The 22,245-nt window shown below is 40.6% G+C and overlaps 1 protein-coding gene across 2 annotated transcripts; it reads left to right on the forward strand.

The window, feature by feature from the left end:
• Nucleotides 1-15: 15 nt before the first annotated feature.
• On the forward strand, nucleotides 16-22,015 carry tada2b (transcriptional adaptor 2B). 2 transcript variants are annotated; one of them, XM_022245599.2, is made up of 16 exons: nucleotides 16-96; nucleotides 196-293; nucleotides 4,101-4,160; nucleotides 4,910-5,004; nucleotides 7,169-7,260; nucleotides 7,745-7,801; nucleotides 8,398-8,501; nucleotides 8,921-8,993; nucleotides 9,152-9,310; nucleotides 11,369-11,482; nucleotides 11,839-11,910; nucleotides 12,771-12,882; nucleotides 13,779-13,810; nucleotides 14,197-14,270; nucleotides 15,093-15,155; nucleotides 15,884-22,015. In XM_022245599.2, the coding sequence occupies exons 1-16, from the start codon at nucleotides 57-59 to the stop codon at nucleotides 16,004-16,006; spliced, it is 1,368 nt and encodes a 455-aa protein (XP_022101291.1). In that variant the 5' UTR covers nucleotides 16-56; the 3' UTR covers nucleotides 16,007-22,015. The 2 variants fall into 2 exon arrangements, with proteins under 2 accessions (XP_022101291.1, XP_022101292.1); XM_022245600.2 differs by having other exon boundaries at nucleotides 11,372-11,482.
• Nucleotides 22,016-22,245: the final 230 nt, after the last annotated feature.

Below are 22,245 nucleotides of genomic sequence, written 5' to 3' on the forward strand. Positions count from 1 at the left end.
GTTACGTTATATACCGCCCTAGGCCAAGGTCATCTGACGTCACCAGTGCAGCGGTCATGGGGCGATTCCGAGCGAGGAAGCAGAAGAAGATGGCCGGTAAGTTACCTCCTCTTTCTTGGACATTCCTTGGATTTTTCTGGTGTATTTATGTGCTCTAGCCTCATGCATCCGTCTCGGCGTTATTTTTCGTTTCAGAAACGCCCACGCGGTACTACTGCAACTACTGCCAGGACGAGCTGAAGGCGTTCAGCGTGCGATGTTGCGAGTGTACGGACTTCGACCTTTGTTTACAGGTAATGGTATCGTGCGCATACAATACGCTGTGTGTGGGACCGTGCGGAGCAGTGTGTTTGTGCATTGAAGCACTATTTCCTGCCTGCATATTTGAACATAGTGCATGCAGTGTGTACTGTATCCTACAGCGTCTGCGAACATTATGACACAAACTAATTTCAGTGTTTGTACCTCAGCAGTTCACTGATTATGAAATTTTAGGGAAATCTCAATCCTGCATTTGAAACGTAATTTATTCAGAATTCAGGCCTGGGCTTAATTCAAAATTGATAATTTAATTGAGATTTTTACTGATAATATAAAACACGAAATTACTATATACGCCCGTGGTTAACGTATTTTGCAGGAAATTTTGCAAAACTCCTCGCTTTCCATAAGTTAGCAAACTAGACGTTTGTCTAGTACGCTCACTTTCACATGCACGACATGCATAGTAACCGACTGCCCCTTACACATGCATGGAAGAGCTGTGGGCGTGAAGAAGTCGCAGATAAGGTCTTGTCCGAAACGAGCTTCCAAAGCTACGGCTACAGTTTGTAGGTCTGTTGTCTGCACATCTCCATGCATTTCCAATGGAGTGAAGACTTAGATCTAGCTCTAGACAACATAACTAACATAACTGGCACAATGTGGGCCGAGAGCGTGGAGGCCATTTTGCACATGCGCAAATGCATACTGGCATTTTTTTCATAAAATGGACCAAAATGCAACTCCTGATGTCATTTTTCAAAACTTCTTAAAGAGTGACTTTGATCATGTAAAATACAAATTAGCACCTTCAGATTTTGAAAAATGATTATATGGGGATAATTAGGCATAATATGTACTTCTGGTGGACATGTGGTTGGCTACCAGTGCAAATCAAATGGAGTTGAATTCATTTAAAGTTTTACATCTAAGTGTTTACACCAGAGGACTTGATTTCAAAACTTCTCTCAACAAGAAGGAGAATTCAGTATATTTTTCGACCGATGTATTTTAAAGCACCAAAGAAATAACTTTTAAAAAATATAAGCCACGAAAAAGAGCACAAAATTGACAGAAAATGATGAGAAAAGTTTGGCTCTCTTAACTCTCTTACCGTTTATAATCACTCTCACTATACCAACATATTTGCGGGGTCTTGAATCTTTCGACCACTAAAAATTATCTTTAAGTTTGGCTGCATCAAAATTTATAATGAGTACAATGTATTCGTTGCAAACATCATATTTGACAGAATTTTGATCATGTATGAGAATTTTGACAGAAACTGCATGACGTTGGAGAATGCTGAAAATGCTGTCACATGTAGTGCTCGAAAATTCCATGCGCGATTTTCATTTTGCCGGTTATTTTGGAGATAATTTCACTGAAAATAAAATTAAAATTAACAACTCTGAGCATTAGATTTTCATCATGAATCGTATTTTATGTCTCAAACGTCATTTGTTTGCGAATATTATTCAGAATGACAGATTTTCTTTTGAGAAAAATTGTTCCAAAGAGAAAAATTGCGGAGCATCGCCATTCCATGGAGGGGCTCATGAATATCGAATAAAAAAGAGGGCGTCAAAGGTCAAACAGGCTATGATGCAGCGAAATGTTTCTCTAACGTCACCGTGAGAGATTGATAAAAGCCGCAAAATCACCACGATCTGTATTTTGGACTGCAGTTTTCGGGAACATACTTGAAGAAAATGTGATTGGTCCAGTCGTAAAAGGATGATGGTTTGGTGGTGTTTTTTTGCACTCTTTCTCTCCTGTTGTACATCCATATATGGATTTTACTTGCTTTTTTTGTGGTCGATTTTTTTTTACACTAATGACAGAATCGAATGACATTCGCGACTACCGACTTAGGGACCCGATTAATTGTGAGAGGTTTCTTTTTAATTTCGTGATTATGGTTTTAATATGTGTAAATATTATCACCTTTCACCACATATAAATCTGTGTAAAATAACCTCGGGGATTATCACTCCTCAGTAAATTCTATTGGCTTGGATTTTAACAGGGAGTTCATGTCCCTCCAAATTGCTAATGTTCGAGACTTTAATTAATTAACTCCAGTGAAGTTGAAAGGTTGACACGGTCATCGTTGTTACAGATATCAGCCATGACTTCCCTCATTACATCAATCATTGGAAATTAATTCACTGCTGTTCACTTCAGGAAAAATGAACCCCCAAAGTTGACAATTATTTAATGGTTTATATTTTAAGGAACCTGCCTAGTACTACTAGATGAACGTAGGTCGTTCACAAATCGCAACGGAAAGTGTGAAGTTTCACAAAATATCTGCAAAATGCATTGTCCGCGGGCATATTTAGTAATTTCAACACAGCATTTATGGAATTCGGATACAAAGCAGTTGTGAATGACATTTGAGCTGTCTTCACAGGGTAAAAATGTGAGAAAAAAAATGGAAAAATATTTCACATTGTACAAGGACTTTTATACCCCAGACGTTAGTAGCAATGCAATGTAGACGATGTCCAACCCGGGCCAGGCTGGTAGTCAGATGGTGATGTGGCTAGGGATTTAACTCATAACGTTGTATGGAAAAAAAATCAGGGTTTTCAACATTCAATTCTCATATCATAGAATTTGATTAGTGCAATTTTTCAATTTTCACCCTTGTGTATCAGTTTGTTTAACCCTAACCCCCCAAGGGTTGCTGGCCCTAACCTTCCCCATTTATACAAAGTTAAACACCCATATGGGACTTTTTGCACAGAGGCTGTTGGACTTTGTTTTTCTGAGGTATGCCAAACCCAATGCAAAAGCCAGCTGTTATGGGCCTACCAGACGTACATGTATCCCCACAGAATTAAACACTTTACTACTGTTTAATTCTGTGTGGTTGGGGAAGGGTTGGGGTAAATCAAAACAAAGTACCCGTAGCTTCAATGTATATTTACTATAGTGAGTATTATAGGCCCCCAAAACATGTGTTATGGTTTGTGATATGATTGGCTAAGCTTCAAAATGGAGGCGTGGCTAGAGGTAGCATGTTGGTTTTGTTATGATCAGTCATTCCCTGCAAGGTCAGTCACTCCCTGCACGGTTGATCGATCATACAGAATGATAATTATGTCAGTCCTACATGCATCAGCAGCCATTTGCCTTTTCTTTTTCGTTGTTGGTTGTTGGAGATTGTTTTGAGAAGGGAGAAATCGAGTCTTGAGGTTTCTCACAGAGTCTATAATGCGGTGTGATCGACTGATCTTAAGGATGGATAGATGATGCTCAACACTTTCATTATTTCAGTCACCCAAGCCTTTTGCAATAGATGCCTGTACTGATGATAATGCCACACTTTTTAATGTATGAGTGTAAGGGCAAAACCCGTTATTGCAAATTAGCATCTCCCTGACGCAAAGCACATCTTGTAATAGATTTAAGGTTCCTTGCATAAAAAGACTGGCACCAAAGGGTTATTATTGGTAAATGTGCATACTTGCATCAGACTGGACACATCAATTGTGACAGGCTGCATGCACATTTGCATGTCTGTCTTATCCAACATTTAATATTAGATTTTTGAGCATGCACAATGAAGCGAATAAGTTGTAATCAGGACTAGTTCAATACTGTACCTTTATGTTATACACATAGTTTCTGCCCAAGTTGAATGTTTACATGCTCTATCAACTAGATATATATACACGTACAAGGTGCTAACAAAGGGGCTTTCTGCTGATCAGTCGTTTACATTAAGAAGTACCAGTAACAACTGCCGCTTAGCCTTGCGCAAGTTTTATTAGGTGTGATTTTGGTGGATTGAAGAAAATGTTAATGATGTTTTAATGTTTATTTTGCAGTGTTTTTCTGCTGGTGCCGAGCTAGGGTCCCATCAAAGAGACCATGACTATCAAATTATTGTAAGTAAAAGACCCCCTTACTAATTAATGACTCAATCTGGAAAAAGCCTCATTCTGGTTTTGTTATCTTCAAGTGAATCATTATTCAAGTACTAGAATATTCAGATTTTTTCGGGTAAATGACTATTCAGAGTGAAAATCAATTACGTAAAAATGGGACAAGAATAATTTATTTGATTACAAAATTGGTATTAAGAGTAAACTTAAAGGCAACTGATACATATGCCTATTGCCTAACGATATAGTTAAAAATCACTCTTTCTTTTCATACCTATTTTGGTAACAATGTAAAATCCCCTATTAGGACTAAACATCCCTGTCCTTAAACTAAATGACTGGTCAGTAGACCACAACACAAACCAGGCATAGTTTATTTATACTTTTGTGGATTTGGGGTTAACAGAAAATTCAAATATTTGATTCAAAAGAGGGTCGAGTGATCAGATATTTTCATTTCTTCAAATTGATTCAGACTTAGCAGGTTAGGTCTGACAATTGATATCATTGTGCAAGTAACAACTCCAATGTCTTCCTTATATTTGGGGCATTTGATGTTCGCCTTCATATCGCTCCAAAGAGATAGTGATATGCATTGCTACTGCTAACATCCTACATTTTACTTTCGTTTCTCAATTGTGCAAATCCGAGTCTTATTTGTAAAGTATAATTTTGCCCTACTTGCCACAGAAATGAGAGTTTCATATCCCTGCACTCTTAACACCATCCAACTTTTCTCATTGGTGTGTCAGGACAATGCACTTCTAGCCTGTGGGGACAAAGAATGGAGTATGACAGAAGAGTATTTATTACTAGATGCAATAGAAACGTTTGGCTTTGGGAACTGGTAAGTGGAAAATCAACCTTGCATTCCGGTTGCTGTATTGTTCTCAGTAATCATAGCTGAATGCTTCCTTTTTGCAAAGCATCTGGTGGAGCGTGTCTGGCAATTTCCAATTTCACATCATGAAGTGGTGGTCTGAGTTTTTGCCCCTTGATCTTTCCAATAGGCCTGTGTGGTACTCTCGGTTGCGAGTGGAACCGCGGTTCCCCCCAAAAAATCGGAATCGGCGGCTCTGCTTTTGTGAAGAACCGGGCACCCACCATTGGTGGATCCACATTCAAAGAGCCAACTCCAAACATCAAATCCGAGTCCCAGTCATGTCACTGCTTAACGCCCGTGAGTGACAAGCAAAGATCGAATCCGAGTCACCGCTCCCGCGTGTCCGTGTATGTATAGCATGCTGTACATTATAGCAGGGTACCCTTCCACACAAGGGAAAATGCGTACACAAATGAACTGTAAAATACCCTTGTGTTTGGGTACCAAACCCCATTGGTTATTGCACGTGCGGCGCAGTGGAGCTTTGAAGGCCGGAAGGCACAAAGCTCGAAGACTGTTTTACATACAGCTGTGACTTCAACATTGCCTGGTACTTGCATGTGACGTGTTGTACCTGCCGAATATACATATACGTGTAAGACACCAGGCAAAATGGTCAAGTGGTTAAGAAAAAGCCTAGCCGTTCCTCGAACTTATGCACAGCGAGGGTCTCCAGCAAGGGTCTCGGTTCTCACCTTCTCACTTCAGAGCCAGTTCCATTCATGGACACGGGTAATGGCATAGCTTACAAGATAGCAGATGTATCAGAGTTTAGGTGTGCCCTCCGTGGACGAATGACCAGTTTATGCATGGTCCATGGCCATTTATGATACATTGGCGTATGTTCAATAAGTACATGTGATCAAGTCCATGAAGTTCTGCGACATGGTCGACGAATCCATTTGTATTATCGGTAAAGTTACATGTACTTGCAATGACGAATCAGTTGTTGTTCTGATTGGAGTATTGTTATACATGTACGTAGAGTGGAAAATAGTGCAGCAGGAGGCATTGCTGAGTTGTATCATGGTTGTACATACATGTTGCAGATTTATTCCAACCATGACTAGTCTACGAAGAGGTAAAAAGTAAAATTCACAATACCCACTGTGGATAATCTGACAGCCCACTAAAGACCAAAAGCCAATCATCGTGCCATTCGTGAGTGGCACCAGGGTGATGCGGCACAGTCCCCGCGCAACAGATTTTTAATGTGTTTTATGAAACCTTATGTTTTTCTGTATATTTTTGGGAGCCGGTTCTAACTCGGAATCGCGGCCCTTAGCTGGGGCCGGAACCGGCTCTGAGAATTCTGGAACCGCCCAACACTACTGTCCAAGTAGACAGTGCAATGTTTTTGGCAGGGTTTGTTAGCGCACCAAATAAGACCAGCGTTTGGCCACCAGAAGCTGAGATCATGTTTGAGGGCACCTGTCCATTTATCAGTTTTTTGGTCCGTTCTGTATCTGCATCCGTTTGCTGCATATCAGCTCTCCCTGTCAATTTCAGTGAGCACTCTCTGTAACGAATGCATGCAGACTCTAGGCACACTGAAATGGCAATATGGAAAGACACCTGAAAGACTGAGAAGCGTCTACCTGTCTACCTACATGTTGAGATAAAAAAGGAAGCAAATGAAAAACAAAACATGAAACTGTTCATCCAAAAGAGGTAGCCGAGCTTTTGGTGCAGTGAGGGTAGTGATGGCTTCGAGCTCGGCTTCTTGTCTCGGATGAGCACTTGTTTCACAATCACTCCCCCACCCCCCCTCCATAACCACACCATGCAAGGCATTTTTGCAAAGGTAAAACTGGGCTCAGGCTTTAGGGAAGGAATATGTCCCAAACCAAATTGCTTTCTCTCAGAAATAAATATAGAACTGTAAAGGTCACTTTCTTTTTGTTTCACTGTCCTGACAAGTGAATAAATACAAGCTTTAACAACCATCACTTGTCAACAGACTGTTTTATTGAAGTGCAGCAAACAGTATTGTAAGGAGAATGTCATCATCTCTTTCCTTGCACCACCAAAGTTTTTGCTGACCTCAGCCCACTTTCATTCCGCCAGAATGCCTTACGAATTCTCCATTCCAATTGATTCCCTTTTTTCTTCTCTTCTCTAACCCAAGGGCTGATGTCGCCAGTCACATCGGCTCCAAGTCCCCCGCAGAAGCCAGGGAGCACTATGACAGCAATTACATACATGGCAACCTGGGCAGAGGTGAGCATCGGCCAAGCCCATAGGGCCGCAGTGGAGTTTATCACAACCCAGCGATGGCAAGTCCATCAATAGTCCATCACAAGTTATCCAATCTTGAGCCAGGCCATAAGCTGTTGGAATGAACGGAGACAAAAGCATTGCTTTATCCATGCTCATCCCACTACTTTTGACTTATCTGGTAACGGGAGTTGTGACCTTGTGACTGGACTTGCAATAGACGCAACTAGGGCCCTGCCAACTCTACCGTCACATTTACTTGATAAGCTGTATTTGCATAGATTTGTTATTTTTTATCATGCAGGTATCACAACTAATGTGGAAGGATCCCTTTGAGATTTCAAACTGAAGAGCTTTTTCAAGACCTCATCTCAAATCTTCTGCTTTTTTATCACCTGTACATGCAGCGTTTATTGGTAGTTCTTATTTAGGTTTTTCGCTGTTGAAAAATTTGTGGAATACAAACTTTGCATCTCCTTTTTTTCAGCTGCTGTCCCAGAAAAGCCTTCCTTTAAAGTACAAGACCACACAGGACCAGAAGATGGTGAGCAAATCATTTTGTCACAACTTTTTCGTCTTTCTATCTGCTCATATCTGCCGCAGCATTGTAGATTCTGATGTCATTGTGTTGAGTCATACACAGTTTGAACGAAGCCCGTCTATTACTTTGACCGTCAAGTTTCTTTTTGAGTAGAGAAAAAATGGGCAAAATACTCGCAATGCAAAACATGTCGCTGTGATGGTATTGTATTACAAGTAGGCCGCATTTGTATCAAATCTAGAATCAGTGAGAATTTCGGGATTTTGTTTGCCTTTACCAGAGAGAAATAGAATTCTTGTTACACCTTGAGTATGATGTCTGTTAGAAAAAGTTTACTGTTGGTGACAGGGATTTGAGATTTAAAACTGCCTGAAAAAGGTGAAGCCTTGATAACAAGTGTGAGACATTTGGGACACATTTTATACAGCGGCGTGTAGCTCTTTTAAAAAAATGATTATAACTTCAGAAGTGGCTTTCGGGCCGTTTTGCGACTGCAGAGCGGTTGGATTTTCAACGCTGGGCTTGTTTTCCCCCTACAGAGGGCATCTTGACACATAACCTCTTTTGATCGCGAAGAATGTTCTCCCTTTTCCCAACAGGTCCTCTGTCACCTAGTCTCAGAGCCACATTTAGTCCAGTAGAAATGACGTTAGCTGACCAGCAGGAGTTGGGTTACATGCCCCTCAGAGATGACTTTGAGAGGGTGAGTAGAAAAAGCACCTGGACTGAGCAGAGCGCTTGAATGGAAGTAGCTCATGCTTGACTATAAAGCGTGGGCGCTTAGAAGTCGCCAATGTCATTAATCCATATTTTACATATTTTTTACAGTTGACACTGCTATTTTCTGTTGCCTGCTGCTTTCAACAAGTCACACTGATTCCAGTTGTAATGCCCTGAGAACGTGTGTGTTGCAGTTATACCCTCAATGTACTTTTGTGGAAAAACGTACTGATCCCCTGTTAAGTCAGTGGCTTTGGACTGTCGCCATCTCTCCAAATTGTACTCTCTGAGTGCATTAAGACACCAATTACCCTGTGTATATCCGCCACCTTGATTCTCGTTGTTAGAAATTACTCTACCTCTTCAAATGCCAATATCTTTCTTATTTCTGTGATATTCCAGGAGCATGACAACGATGCTGAGACACTAGTTAGTAATTTAGCTGTAACAAATGAAGATGATGATCTTGATATCAGTAAGAATTTTCTCAGATTTTTATCAGTGGTTTTGATTTTAACATTGACAAGAATGTAGTGGCAAGTTTTCGTTTTCTGTGTTACTTCAGTTTTGAAATGATTATGCCGAGTTCTCTTGCTTGTTACTGATAAATGCTTTTATATCATTTTTCTTTAGCTTTAAAACTTATTCATGTCGAAATCTACACAAGCCGCCTCAAAGAACGGCAGAGAAGGAAGAAGATAGCTCGAGATTTTGGCATCATCACAGCAGCATTGTCTTCAACAGCCACTAAAGCTAAAGATCAGAAGGACCAAAAGTCAGCCTCCACACAAGGTAATCCTTGGGTTAAAAAGGCTCACCGGGTGTTAGACTTGCTCCAGACTGATTTATCACCCTGTATGTCCCTATAAGCCTACCTAAGCGTCAGCCTAAAGTCTGGTTCATTCTTGGAGAGACAGCAAACACGAACACAAAGTTGTGGCGTCAGATCAGATATTCGTGTTGCACATTTGTCAAAGTTGAACGCATTTCAACTGAAGCAAATTCGGCTGCAAATGTTTTGTGACATTCACTCCACTTTCTCATTCCCCCGAAGGATGAACTGGCATTCAAGTAGGCTCGATTCCAGCATTTAGAACTTTGTTGGCCGAAATGTTGTAGACTTTGGAAAATTATAAGACTAATGTGTTGACTAACATGCTGATTTTGGGACTTTAAATATGAACACTTGTATTTCCATTGAATTTTCTGTGCTGTTTTTGGCAAGCTGCAAAGCAAGTGCGAGCCTATGTAATACCGATTTCTGTCTTGTGACCATCTGGCCGTCCTCAAATGTTAAAGTTTTTCCTTGCTGGTCCATATGTGTAAAAATGTGCCATTGAGTGCTTGTTAGCTTCCTCTTGGAATTCTATCAGTATTTAAATAGTCTTTTATTGCATTAATGCTTTAAAACCTATGAATTTTATGAAGAAATTATAAAAGTTGAATGTTAAAGTTTTGAGTTGTATTGTGTACTTGCCCTGTAGTACATACAGTACATACATGTATGTACTGAGCATTCCTGTAATGCACATGTATGTACATGTATGTATAGACAGTGTTTAGACACATACAAATGTACATGTACATTGTGTACAGTATGTGGGAAATATGTAAAGGATGGCGGGTGGGGACTCCAAGTGACAGATTGGGATGTTTGTTGGGGGAGGGGTACCTGTAGGAGGAGGATCATGGGGACAAGGTACATGTAGAAAGTGGATGAAATGCTGGATAAGGTTGGTGTAATGGTTGGGGCTGGATTAGTGGGATGATGGGACAGCCAGAGTTAGAAGTGAAGGAAATGATGGGGAGGGGGCGGAGTTGGAAATGGATAGGATGATGGGGAGGGGGCAGAGTAGGAGATGGATAGGATGATGGGGAGGGGGCAGAGTAAGAGATGGATAGGATGATGGGGAGGGGGCAGAGTAGGAGATGGATAGGATGATGGGGAGGGGGCAGAGTAGGAGATGGATAGGATGATGGGGAGGGGGCAGAGTAGGAGATGGATAGGATGATGGGGAGGGGCAGAGTAGGAGATGGATAGGATGATGGGGAGGGGGCAGAGTAGGAGATGGATAGGATGATGGGGAGGGGGCAGAGTAAGAGATGGATAGGATGATGGGGAGGGGACAGAGTAGGAGATGGATAGGATGATGGGGAGGGGGCAGAGTAGGGGATGGATAGGATGATGGGGAGGGGGCAGAGTAGGAGATGGATAGGATGATGGGGAGGGGCAGAGTAGGAGATGGATAGGATGATGGGGAGGGGGCAGAGTAGGAGATGGATAGGATGATGGGGAGGGGGCAGAGTAGGAGATGGATAGGATGATGGGGAGGGGCAGAGTAGGAGATGGATAGGATGATGGGGAGGGGCAGAGTAGGAGATGGATAGGATGATGGGGAGGGGGCAGAGTAGGAGATGGATAGGATGATGGGGAGGGGGCGGAGTAGGAGATGGATAGGATGATGGGGAGGGGCAGAGTAGGAGATGGATAGGATGATGGGGAGGGGGCAGAGTAGGAGATGAATAGGATGATGGGGAGGGGGCAGAGTAGGAGATGAATAGGATGATGGGGAGGGGGCAGAGTAGGAGATGGATAGGATGATGGGGAGGGGGCAGAGTAGGAGATGGATAGGATGATGGGGAGGGGGCAGAGTAAGAGATGGATAGGATGATGGGGAGAAATGGTTTTTCCTCTTTCCTGATGGTAGTAATGTCTAAAATACCATGTAGTTACATCAGTAGATAAACTCTGCACATCCTGTGGAGTTTTACAAAACTTCTCATTGATTCCGGAGGCCTTGAAGGCTGTATTTCTCTTAATCATTACTCCACTGTGTGACTCTTTCTCAGCAGCACCTAAGAGGAGGCCTAGTAAGGAAGAAACTGAGTTGAAAGAGAAGATGAGGGCGTTGGCTCAGTTCATGACAGGCAAGGAGCAAGACGAGTTCTTTGAGAATCTACATGGTAAGTCACGAGACTGAAGAATCAGACGTTGCCTGTGGATGCAGCTCCAGATGCCCTGTAGTGACTCGTTTGATGTATTGTGACATGAACATGTGACTTTTTGGCCCTGACCCCGAGAGTCTAAGTGTAAATGGCATTGAATCTTGTTGGCTTTATGGTTTCATGAAAAGAGGCCCATTCCTGCACCATTCCATGCGGCAAAAGCAGATGGGATTTCACAATGCCAAGGGCGATGAATTTCCCCGCGTGATCACTGTCACATCGTGTGAAAATCTGCATTGCTTTGATATCCTGGTGGATTGAGAACTGGCCTCAACAGTTTGTGTCACTTGAATTTGTGTTTGTGTCGATTTCAGAGGAAAAAGAAATTAGGGCGAGAATTAAAGAGCTGATCAAGTACAGAAGAAATGGCATCACGAAATTAGAGGGTAAGGATGTCAACGGCGTTCAATTTTTTGCTGGGTTATGTTTATTTTAGCAGTTTGTTGTTTTCAAATACTTCAATATTTTCTGTCCAGTGTGTGGTACATGTCTCTCTTTGATCTACCCTGACTAGACACAGTGTTTCTGTATCACATTATTCTGGGGGAGGAATGGGGGAGTCTTTCCCATAAAGTGACACCAAGTGCCCAGGAACTTTGATATGGTGGGCGGCAATGTCACTGGTGAGACCAGAATGTTCCAGAGTTGATGGTTGAAGGGGCTACGCTTAAACTTACGCCGTAACAGAAGCAATTTTTGTTTTAAGTTGGAGAGTGTAGATCGCACAGTACACTTTTTGTATGTAACATATGGATGTGAATTGAAGCAGGTGCATGGATATTGCCATGAAATTCAAGATTTATTGGTGGGAAACCTTTAGAAAGTGCAAAAAAAAGAGAGAGTCATTTTGAGAAACGTCTTTTCCCATTTTTGTTTCCGAATTATTATTTTGCGACCCCTGAGACCTATACATGCATAGCCTGTTGAGTATGAATCTGTCCTTGTTCATTTATAAAATGTTTTTCACATGGTTTTTTTCCTTTCTCCAGTCACCAATTTTTTAATACAACTTGGTTGAACCTTTTTGCTCTAGCCTTCCTACATCTTACAAAACTTCGATTGGAGATCTGTGGGTCTTTGCAGTACATGTAATTAGGAATGCAGAGCCCAGGCAGTGGAGTGCGCCACTGGATTCCTGCCTGGTGGTTGGTTTATTGGAGGACTGAGGATTGGACAGTTCTTTGCAAGAAAAAATGAACAGTACGTCAGGGGTTCAGGACTGTCTGGCGCCCTTTTTTGTTTGCAGAAATCTCCGAGTACGAGGAAGCCAAGTGCAAGAGGGACAGGCGGAAGGAAGGAAAGAAGAAGATTGTGGACAAGAGCAAACGAAGTGGGGTCATATCTGCCAAGAAGACTGAGTGAGTACATTATTCAGTGCAATCATCTGTACCCGTATCGATATTTGGATATGTTTCACAAGCGTAGAGTGAAGTGTATCTGGATTCGCTTGCCTCACAAGATGAGACTCACATTATATAAATTTAAAGACCAAGGTAAACTTGTAAAAGTGCAATTTGGGCATCAAAATTCTGTTAGGGAAGAGTTTTTCAAGGATGTCATGTTTGAAAAATTTCATCCCAAAAGGAGAAATGGTTAATAGGCATTGTAAAAAATATGTCAAGAATGCTGGACAGCTTTTGTTGAAAATGTTTCCAAATTGAAAGCCAAATTCAGGGTTGGTTTCTTCAAGTAAAAGTGTTTAAATCGGGAAATGAAAACCTTTTTATTTCAAGAATAAGTGTGTCAAATGACACAAAACCTTAAAATAACCATATCGACTGTTTTTCGGCAATGAATGGCCACCTTTTTAAAATATCCTGAATATTACCTTTCTGAAGCATAAATGCTTAACTTCCGTCTTTACAATTTTTATTTTTTCTGAATTGCCGTGTTGATATTCCACATCAAAAATCAATACATACATATTGCTACTGAATACCAAACCTGAATCAAGCACCTGTCAGTTTTTATTTCCAACATTCCTGGGCAGTCTGTCTCCGTTTCCAGTGATATTTTCCAGAAAATACCAGTATTTCTCAAAATTGATATTTCCTGACAAAACCCAACAACATGGGGAGTGTAAGGCTGCATCCGAATCTCTTTTCTAGAGCTAGGTCTAGGTCTTCGCTCCATCGGAAATGCATGGAGACGCGTAGCCAATAGACCTAGCCGTAGCTCTGAAAGCCCGTTTCGGACACGGCCTATATTAGTTAAATATTAATCCTTATTTTGGTTATATTCAATGTTATTACAGACCAAAAGAAGAACCCAAGAAAGATGATCGCGGTAAGTCTGTTAGTTCTGATCCACATGTTCACAGTACGTGGCCCCCCCCTCACCACATTTGAAATGATCTAATAATATTATCTAATATAATCTAATGATCACTTACTGTGAAGATGTTTGTTTTCAGAACGGACAGTAACATAATCAAGAACCTTGAGGTGTTTATGTATTCATGCGTCAAACTGAATTGACTCGTTCAGGGTTTCTTATAGAAGAGAAAAGGTCAGAAATTGTCATTTTGTCAGAATTGTGACAAAATATTTGAGCTGTGCCAACTAAAGACAAGTTCATAGTTACAAATAGTTGATTTGGACAGTTCCTAATCTTTGGAGAACAGCTTAAAGCACTTTCAGAAGTTAATGATTACATCTCTACCCATTTTGCAGAGATTGTAGAAGATGAATTCCAAGCAATAAAGGCATCGCCAGGCTTCAGCTATCTATCTGACAGAGAGAAGAGGGTAAGAACATCATTTCCTGATTTTTAATCTCATGCACTGACCACATTGCGAGACCTCACCCATTTTTTTTTCCCTGGACTAATTTTTCTCAATGAAGAAAGGTGAATCACCTTGTTTGTAGTTTGGTACTCAAGAATTGATTTTTCAATTGAATTTGATATTCAGGGATGCCAGTTTTCAGGCAAAAGCCTGACTCCAGGCTTTTCCATCTAAACATTATCGGGCTAATTTCAGGCCTCAATAAGGCATGGGCCCCTCTGGCATTATATTCAGGCTCTGGCCAAGATCCTGAATGGCATTTCTGAACATTTCTTTCAAAAAGTTCTTAACATAAGTTAATGCAAGAAAAGTAAAGAGTAAAACATTACCCAAATCCTCCTTGATCCCCCAAAATCCACTAGGACATACTTGAGAAACTTGTCGGAGGCCAATTCCATGCACAAGCGGAAATAAGTCTTGCCGTTACAGACTTCATTATTCTTAATCCATTAGAAAAAATCGAAATAAAACTAGCTGTACCGCCTGTTTTTCCACTTTTGTTTTGGAAAACCTTTTTTTTAATGAATTGTAAATGATAACGAGGCTGTTAACTGTGCAACCAATTTCCACCATTGCGTGGACTTGCCCAGGATGGAAAAAGCAGGAGCCCACTCTCCATTATTTCACAAGTGGCCGGTTGCCTCTCGAGTGTCAATAAACAAAGAAAGGGACAGTAGAGAATTTTGAGAATCGAGGGAGTTTCCTTATAGAAACATCGAGGGAGGAAGGATATCTTTTCTTTTTTTCCTTGTGTGATAACATGAATTGTGCTTGTTTCTGCAGCTCTGTAGTTCCATGAAAATGAAACCAGCCCGATATATCACGCTCAAAACAGTAATCATCAGGGTGAGTGACTAGTGTTACCAATATCACACTTTCCCCAGGTCCCTCTGTTACATATCAAATTTACTTTCCGCACAAAGTTTTTGCATGAGTACTTATACTTCAGTAAACGAAACTGTAAATGTTGCAGTGACTGCAGCAATGCTAATATCCTTGCGTCACTTCAAGTCTCTCCCTGGTAATAGTTACACTTATAAAACATGCCAGACTTCACAACTGTGAGAGTGTTTGGATGGTACACACGTAACGAGCAACTGTTTTTTGATGTTAGAAAGAATCAGGCCGTCATGTCCTCGCACGCCTCTCTCTGATTTGGTGTCAGATTTCTAGCACCTGCCTTGCCTTATGTTAGCAAAGCGTTGTCCCATGGGGTTTCTCTCCCTGTCACAGATCCAGGTCAAAATTTCATAATGTGTCAAATAGCGCTATAAGTTTTGAGAAATATTTTCCAAAATTGCCACCCAACCTGATGGATAGAAATTATTAAAATGTTCCAGACTGCCGACCACACGGCCCCATTACCGAAAACCATTGTCACGGAGCTGCGGGTATAAGCACCTGTCAGCTGCAGAGTTCTTTTTGCAAAGATGTTCATCTGCCTGAAAAGTAAAATCAGTGCAGAAGTTGAGAGGCACCGAATTTCTAAATGCTGGATCTACGACTGGCATCTACTCATCAACGACTGGCGACACTTGACAATGGCATGTATTCTGGTTATCCCTCTACTGCAGGACCATCTCATGCGACGGCAAGGTCTACCATGTAAGACCCGGTACCCCAGCAATCTAGACAAGTCGCACCGGAAACGAATCACCAACTATCTAGCTAAAAGCGGCTGGATCAAGGTTAGCTGATGGGGGATTTCCTTGAAAGCCGCTGCATTAATTTTTTTTTTTGTTGGTCTTTTGTATTGTTAACATCTTTGTATTGTCAAATTTACAAACCCCAGAGATTTGGACGGATGGAAACTTTTCCATTGAAAGCAACAAAGGAAAAGATCAATTGAAAAGTCAAGTCCAGTGTAAAAATACCAAAAGCTTTATTTATCAGGCCATGTCTTGTTTGTATATAATTTAGTTCTCAGCTAAACAGGATGTTTTTGAAAGAGCAAAGAATGTAGCTTGCCAGATTTTTACTAGCACAAACTAAGGGTCGTGCTTGACCAGGTTGCTGGTCTTGTACAGGTGTTCTCCCAAGGTGGAGAGAGGTGGGTGTTGCTAGTGGTCAGCAGGTGTTGTAGTCAAGACAATCACAAGACCAGAGACAAGACCAGTCACAAGATCCCTCGCGAGTCACTGGGCAAACAGTGACAGAAATGCTTTTGTTGCAGCTCATTTGAATAGCTTGAGACTTGAATTCAGACTGGAGGTCTTGCGCCGGGCTTGTCGGGTCTTGCGATGGTCTTGAGGGGTTCTCAGTTGCAACACTCTCAACTAAGGCCTGCAACACCTCTGAATGTACTTTGTAATATTGGAACTATTCAAATTTTGTACAGTACCTAGAAGAAGCGATGAGGATCCCCTTGGATAACAATGGTACAGTTGGGTGGCATAGTAGTTGCCTGATAAAGGCCTTGAGTACACAGGATTAGCAGTGCCAGCATTTTTGGGTTATTCTCAAAGATAACCATATTCCCAGGAAGCTGTCCTAAGTGGGTAACACATAACGGGGTTATTATTGAGAATATTTATCATAATGCCGAAATTTGGCATTTGTGGGAAAACTCTGCGCTTGGTTTTTTTTTTTACTTCTTGAGGGTTGCCGAGATGCTCAGCAACTCAGCGACTGTCCTCAGTGAGGACTCATTGGTTGGAAGCAGCCCTGTGTGTGCACTCACATACATCCGTCTTCATGGAGAGTAGTGTTTGATCGATAGCGTCCCTTGGGATGACGAGGTCAGCAAACTAAGCTGGGATCATATGGCCTGCCCATCAATTTTTTCTCCCAATATTTATTGTGCAGCCTGGCCAGCGTATAAGGCAAAGGGGCAATTATATTTGTCTCACATCATCACATCTGGTGTCGTTTTTGACACCAATTGAGCTTAATAGCCAGTGAAGATTTGAAAGTAGTTGGTTTGAGATGCTCGTTGTAGGGACTCTGTTGGGATTACATTTATTTCCATATCTTCCTTGGTTTTTCAGACTGATGGTGAGGATTTTTCAGCAAAAATGTAAAAAGTTCTATTCTGTGTGATTTTTCAATTCCTTTATGCATTGCCTCAGGCATTTGCCTCCTTACATGTACATGTACTTTGCCAAGAACATTAAAGCCCTCTTAAAAAAAATTGGTTTGTCCCCCTCACAGATATAAAAGTTCAGTTTTGAAATAAATCAGGGTCATCCGGTTATTGCACACTTCAAAAGATTACATCTTGACAGGGCAAACATGGAGAAAAACCTCTCTTGTAGTTATATGCAGCGCCCTCTTTTGACCATTCTTCAGAATTACATAGCACATACAGGTGAAGAGGAAAGTATTCTATACACTCAGAAAATACTGGCCACCAAGTAAGATGGCAATGTTACTGGTGACTTGTTCTTACCATTGTGGGCCAGTAACTTGATTGTAGGTATAGGGAGGGAACTATTTGTTGGGGGGGGTAGAAAGCAAACATCCAATGATGGGGTAGGATTGTCTCCCACGGGCTGACAGATGGGTCAGATGTGATCCAGACATTGACCAGAGCATGGAAGCCAATTCTGAAGAACTGTCTAAATTGAGTTTTGCAAAATACAGACATTTTTCACAGTCTAACGTAAAGCTTTACCTTCAACAGAATGATTCAAGACCTTAATCTGCTTGCCACAGAATTGCAGAAAATATTACTGCTCCCAATACTGTTTGAATTACAAAGATAGCCATATAAAACCTGACAAAAGGGGGAAGAAATGATCATTAGTGGAAAGCAAATAATTTTACAACTCCTTCTCTCTCTGTTACACAACTTTAGGACCAAAAAGTCCTCACTTTAAACAACTCGTGTTTACTCTAACTGTGGTCTCCATGTACAAATTATACACTGCAGGAGGCATAGATAGTCCTTTTGTATTGACAAGAGGGTTGGAATTAAAAACTGAAGTCTTAATGACTTCTGTACAATTCAGTAAATGGCAAAAAAAAAAACCAGTCACACAGTGTTCCTCGATTTTGCTGCCCTCAAGGATGTAAACACTTGTTTATGGCATTAACAATTTGTGGGGTACATCAGGGTAAGTGTGATTCCAGTATTGTTAACCAGCTGGCTCCATTGTGTAGTATATTTATTTCCTGGTTGTAGCTTGCGTTGTCTGGGATGAAAACTTGATGTTCGGTGCTGTGTCCGTTGATGATGATTGATGAATGCTGCCCTCTTAGATGAAAAAAAAAAAACAGTAGTGTAGGCTACAGTTTGAATTGTTGCGTGGAAATGAAAATGTGAGAATTCAGACATCCTGATCCCCAAAAGCATTCTGATTGGATTTCTAGATTTGTTTTCCTATGTGTGTGTGTGTGTGAGGCAGTGTGCAGTGGTCACATTGGTGGTTTTGAGAAGTTTGAGTGGAACATCACCTTAACATTTATAACTTAGTCAAAGTGCCATTTCTTGAGTTCGATGTCAGATTCACCAATTAGCAGTTGGAAATTTAACCAAAAAAAAACAAGTGGTTAGGTCTTGTCAGTACTGTTGCTAGCTTGAGTTCGTTCGGATTGGCAAGATAGATTCTGCCTGCCCCTAATGCATATTGCATGCTTTGAGCTTAAAAATGTCCAAAATAAAATGTACTTGGTTTGAAGATCTGGAATGGCCGGATGGTAATTCTGTGCCATTTTCATCAATATATCTCATGGATGTGCGAGACGTACATGGCTATTTGATAGTTTGCCCCAAATCATTTGATACAATCAAATTGCTTGAAGCTGAAGAACAAGAATTTTTTGGAAATATAAGTCAAGACCACTTGCCAAAGATTTATTTAGAGGATTGGACAACGGTCACTTGAAAAGTAATTAAATTGCTTCATGGCCATCTCATGAGTCAGTGTTACAGATGAGTATAGGGTCAGTCATTAAGTCCCTTTATAAGGCCAGTGACAGGTAACAGGGTGACCAGTGACAAAGGACTACTTTGGTCACCGTTCATTAGAATGGCCTGTGACTTGACTTTAGACTGGATGGCTTTTGAGGGACCCGACTGCAGCACTGTCGCGCGCAGTGCTTAACGTTGATGGCAGCAATGTTCTAAGTCCTGGAGAGAAAGTGCATTGTCCCTTCTTGGCCTATTCCAGACCGTGTGTCTCACCCTCCGATCTCACACATAAGCAGAGTTTGGCTGTGAACAAAGGGTATACAGCTCTGACCAAATTTGTTGAAAAAAACCACATCAAAACAATCATGTTCCACTTGTGATGGGGAAAAAAGTATCATGTATTCACGCAATTGTCCATTATTACCTGCATAAAAATAAATCAATCAATAAAAAGTGGTTTTAAAAGGGGATGAAATAGTGCATATTATATAGCCATTGGCTGTTTCATGTTAAGTTTCCGGAAAAAATTCAGCTTAAAAAAATTTGTGTCTCTGCAGTAGATGTTACTTTTCCTTCCTTCTGAAGTTATGCAATGTCCTGTTATTTGTAATTGCCACTTGTTTTGTACTACCTGTCTGTTTTTTAATTTCTACTTAATGCCCTTCAAACGCAGTACTTTCAACAAATGCTGAAGTAGAGCCTCGTGTTGTAGATAAAGCTGGCACTTTTTTTTACCTAGTGAGCATAAAAATGGAACCTTAAACTGTCGTAACAGACCAGCTTCAATGTGTGTACTTGTCAGTCAGGACTGTGTCATCAGCTCAACAGAACAGAAAACCGTCCCTAGTTTTACTTGTATGTACATGTAGCCTGCATTTTGTTTTTTCTTCACCCTGTGAAGTGTTCCAGATACAGATTGGTGTGTCAATATAAATAAAATTTTCTTCCTCAATCCTTGTTTTTTAAACATCATAGTTAACACCATTCATTTGTCAATCTTGCCCCCCCCCAAAAAAATGCCACTGAAGTTTGGACTGTGATTTCTGTCTTTTCAAGATTAATTACTTTTTAATATGTAGCATTCCTGAGTAGCGGGGTTTCCAGTTTAACAAAGACGTCCCCACACAATCTTTTTGTCCATTCTCAATTTGTAACTTCCCCGCAATTTGTGCTATGTTATCTTTTTGAATTGCTTTAATATTTGGTAATGTTGGAAGCTATCAATCAATATGCCTCCATATCGGCAACTGTGGAGTCACTGAGAAAATCACAGGTGATTCAGGAAAACCTTGCAGCAACAAAAATTAGATTTCAGATTATTGCCACAATTTGCAATGGGGAAGGGAATTTAAAATTGGTTGCAATTGTTTCAGAAAGCATCTTTTTGATAAAATATTACTGTTGATTTTGATTTTGTTGATTAGTCACCATGATTGAATCTGAAAAGAAAATGGAATGTGGGACAGTTTGAATAATGTTGTTAACCCCCAACTTGCCAGCAGTGTTGATGGTCTAATCAGTAAAGGACTGAGTGTGTCAGAAGGGTCAACCGATATACACGTACCAGCATAAGGTTAAGGGTTCCAGTCACTTACTCATGCCTAAAACTGCTCAGAAACTGTAGTGAGCTGGAAACAACTTTTTGTTGTTGTTTAGTTATTCAAACAAAACTAAGTGTAGAAAAATAATTTAGGTTTGTAATTATCGAAACTTTTCATTTAGGTTTATCCTCCAATGTGAAAGGCAAATCCTTGTTCTTTTGTTTTGGCGGTCCATTGCATTGCACTAGTACGTATTTGCAATGATTGTACACTCCTGTGGGTTTCCTCTTTCTCTGCTTTTTAACATTGTCTGTGTAATGTGTAGTCCAAGTATGAAAACACTATGAAATGCTGCAATATATATTTCACATGTCACACTTTGCAACTGTGACAACTGGTGACAATGTAAGACGTCTGCGTGTCCTTTCTTTAGTAACCAGTTTCAGTGTGAACAATACAATAATGATGCATGGGGGGGACACAGTGGGGTATTCCAAGCCAAAACTTGCATGACTGTAGCACAAAATATTTAAAACAAGGAACACTGCAAAAAAAACTGTGGTGTTAATTTAACACCCTGGGTGTTATCGCAAGACCACACCACAATTAGCACCACAGAGGATCATCCAAAACTATGTGACACCTGTTATGCAGCTTTTCTTGCATGTGTAAAGTGGTTGTATGCATGACAGCTCACTGTTATTGGCCAAGTTCACAATTTGCTAGCTCTACTGGTTGGACCAATTAACTGGTGTTGATAGCCACCAAAAAGAATCAGGATGCAAGTCCCACCATTTCCATGTATTCTTTATCCATCCGCAACTCGGATTTTTGCATCAGTATTGAAAGCTTACGAAAGCAGTTAAGACGCAAAGCAACAAATTTTGAAAGAAGATTTGTAGCTTATCTGTTCAATACTCTCATATGCAAGTCATCAATCATTCTTGAGATTGGAAACATCAAACATGTAGAAATTTGTTTTAATGTGATGAGTTTAGTTGTACAAATGTACGTTGGTATTGAATGGTTGCAATGAGAATTTTCCTAGGATGTTGTATTAGAAACTCTTGGTTTTTCCATCTAAGTCTGGTGAATGCTTATTTTGTTTGGCCATGGGAGAACTTTTGTAGTTTTGATAAATTCCTATGTGACCAAGTGTGCTTGGGAATGGGTAGTCTTTGTCAGATGTAATTGTTTGTGAATAATGTAATATTGGAGGTTATTGAAAGGTGTTTCATATGGAAACTGTAGGATATTTCATGCAATTCATTGTTTATTTATTAAATGGCATGATTTTGCCATCTACCCTGAAATGTTTTTGAGTCTTTTCTCTGTTTCATGTTTGTTGTGGTTGGAAGGCAAAGGGAATTTTTAAAAATGCATCAAATCAAGTCACACGTTATTGCAATAAGCCAAACAATAGCTAAACACATTGAACCGACCACTGCAAAGAAACCTCAGTAACATGACAATTAGCGAGAGCAAAATGGAATGGCAACAAAATAGTTTATAAATTGAAAGTAATTTTGCTTGTCGTCCGCCG

The sequence above is a fragment of the Acanthaster planci genome, linkage group LG01, assembly GCF_054643075.1.
Source record: "Acanthaster planci isolate LZ-2023a linkage group LG01, COTS_SCS, whole genome shotgun sequence".
NCBI lineage: Eukaryota > Metazoa > Echinodermata > Asteroidea > Valvatida > Acanthasteridae > Acanthaster > Acanthaster planci.

Bases quoted from the DNA above. Each gene is read 5' to 3' on its own strand.
- tada2b (XM_022245599.2), top strand. From the start codon at position 57: ATGGGGCGATTCCGAGCGAGGAAGCAGAAGAAGATGGCCG. The intron at 294-4,100 runs GTAATGGTATCG...TTTATTTTGCAG, and splicing joins ACTTCGACCTTTGTTTACAG to TGTTTTTCTGCTGGTGCCGA. The intron at 8,502-8,920 runs GTGAGTAGAAAA...GTGATATTCCAG, and splicing joins TCAGAGATGACTTTGAGAGG to GAGCATGACAACGATGCTGA.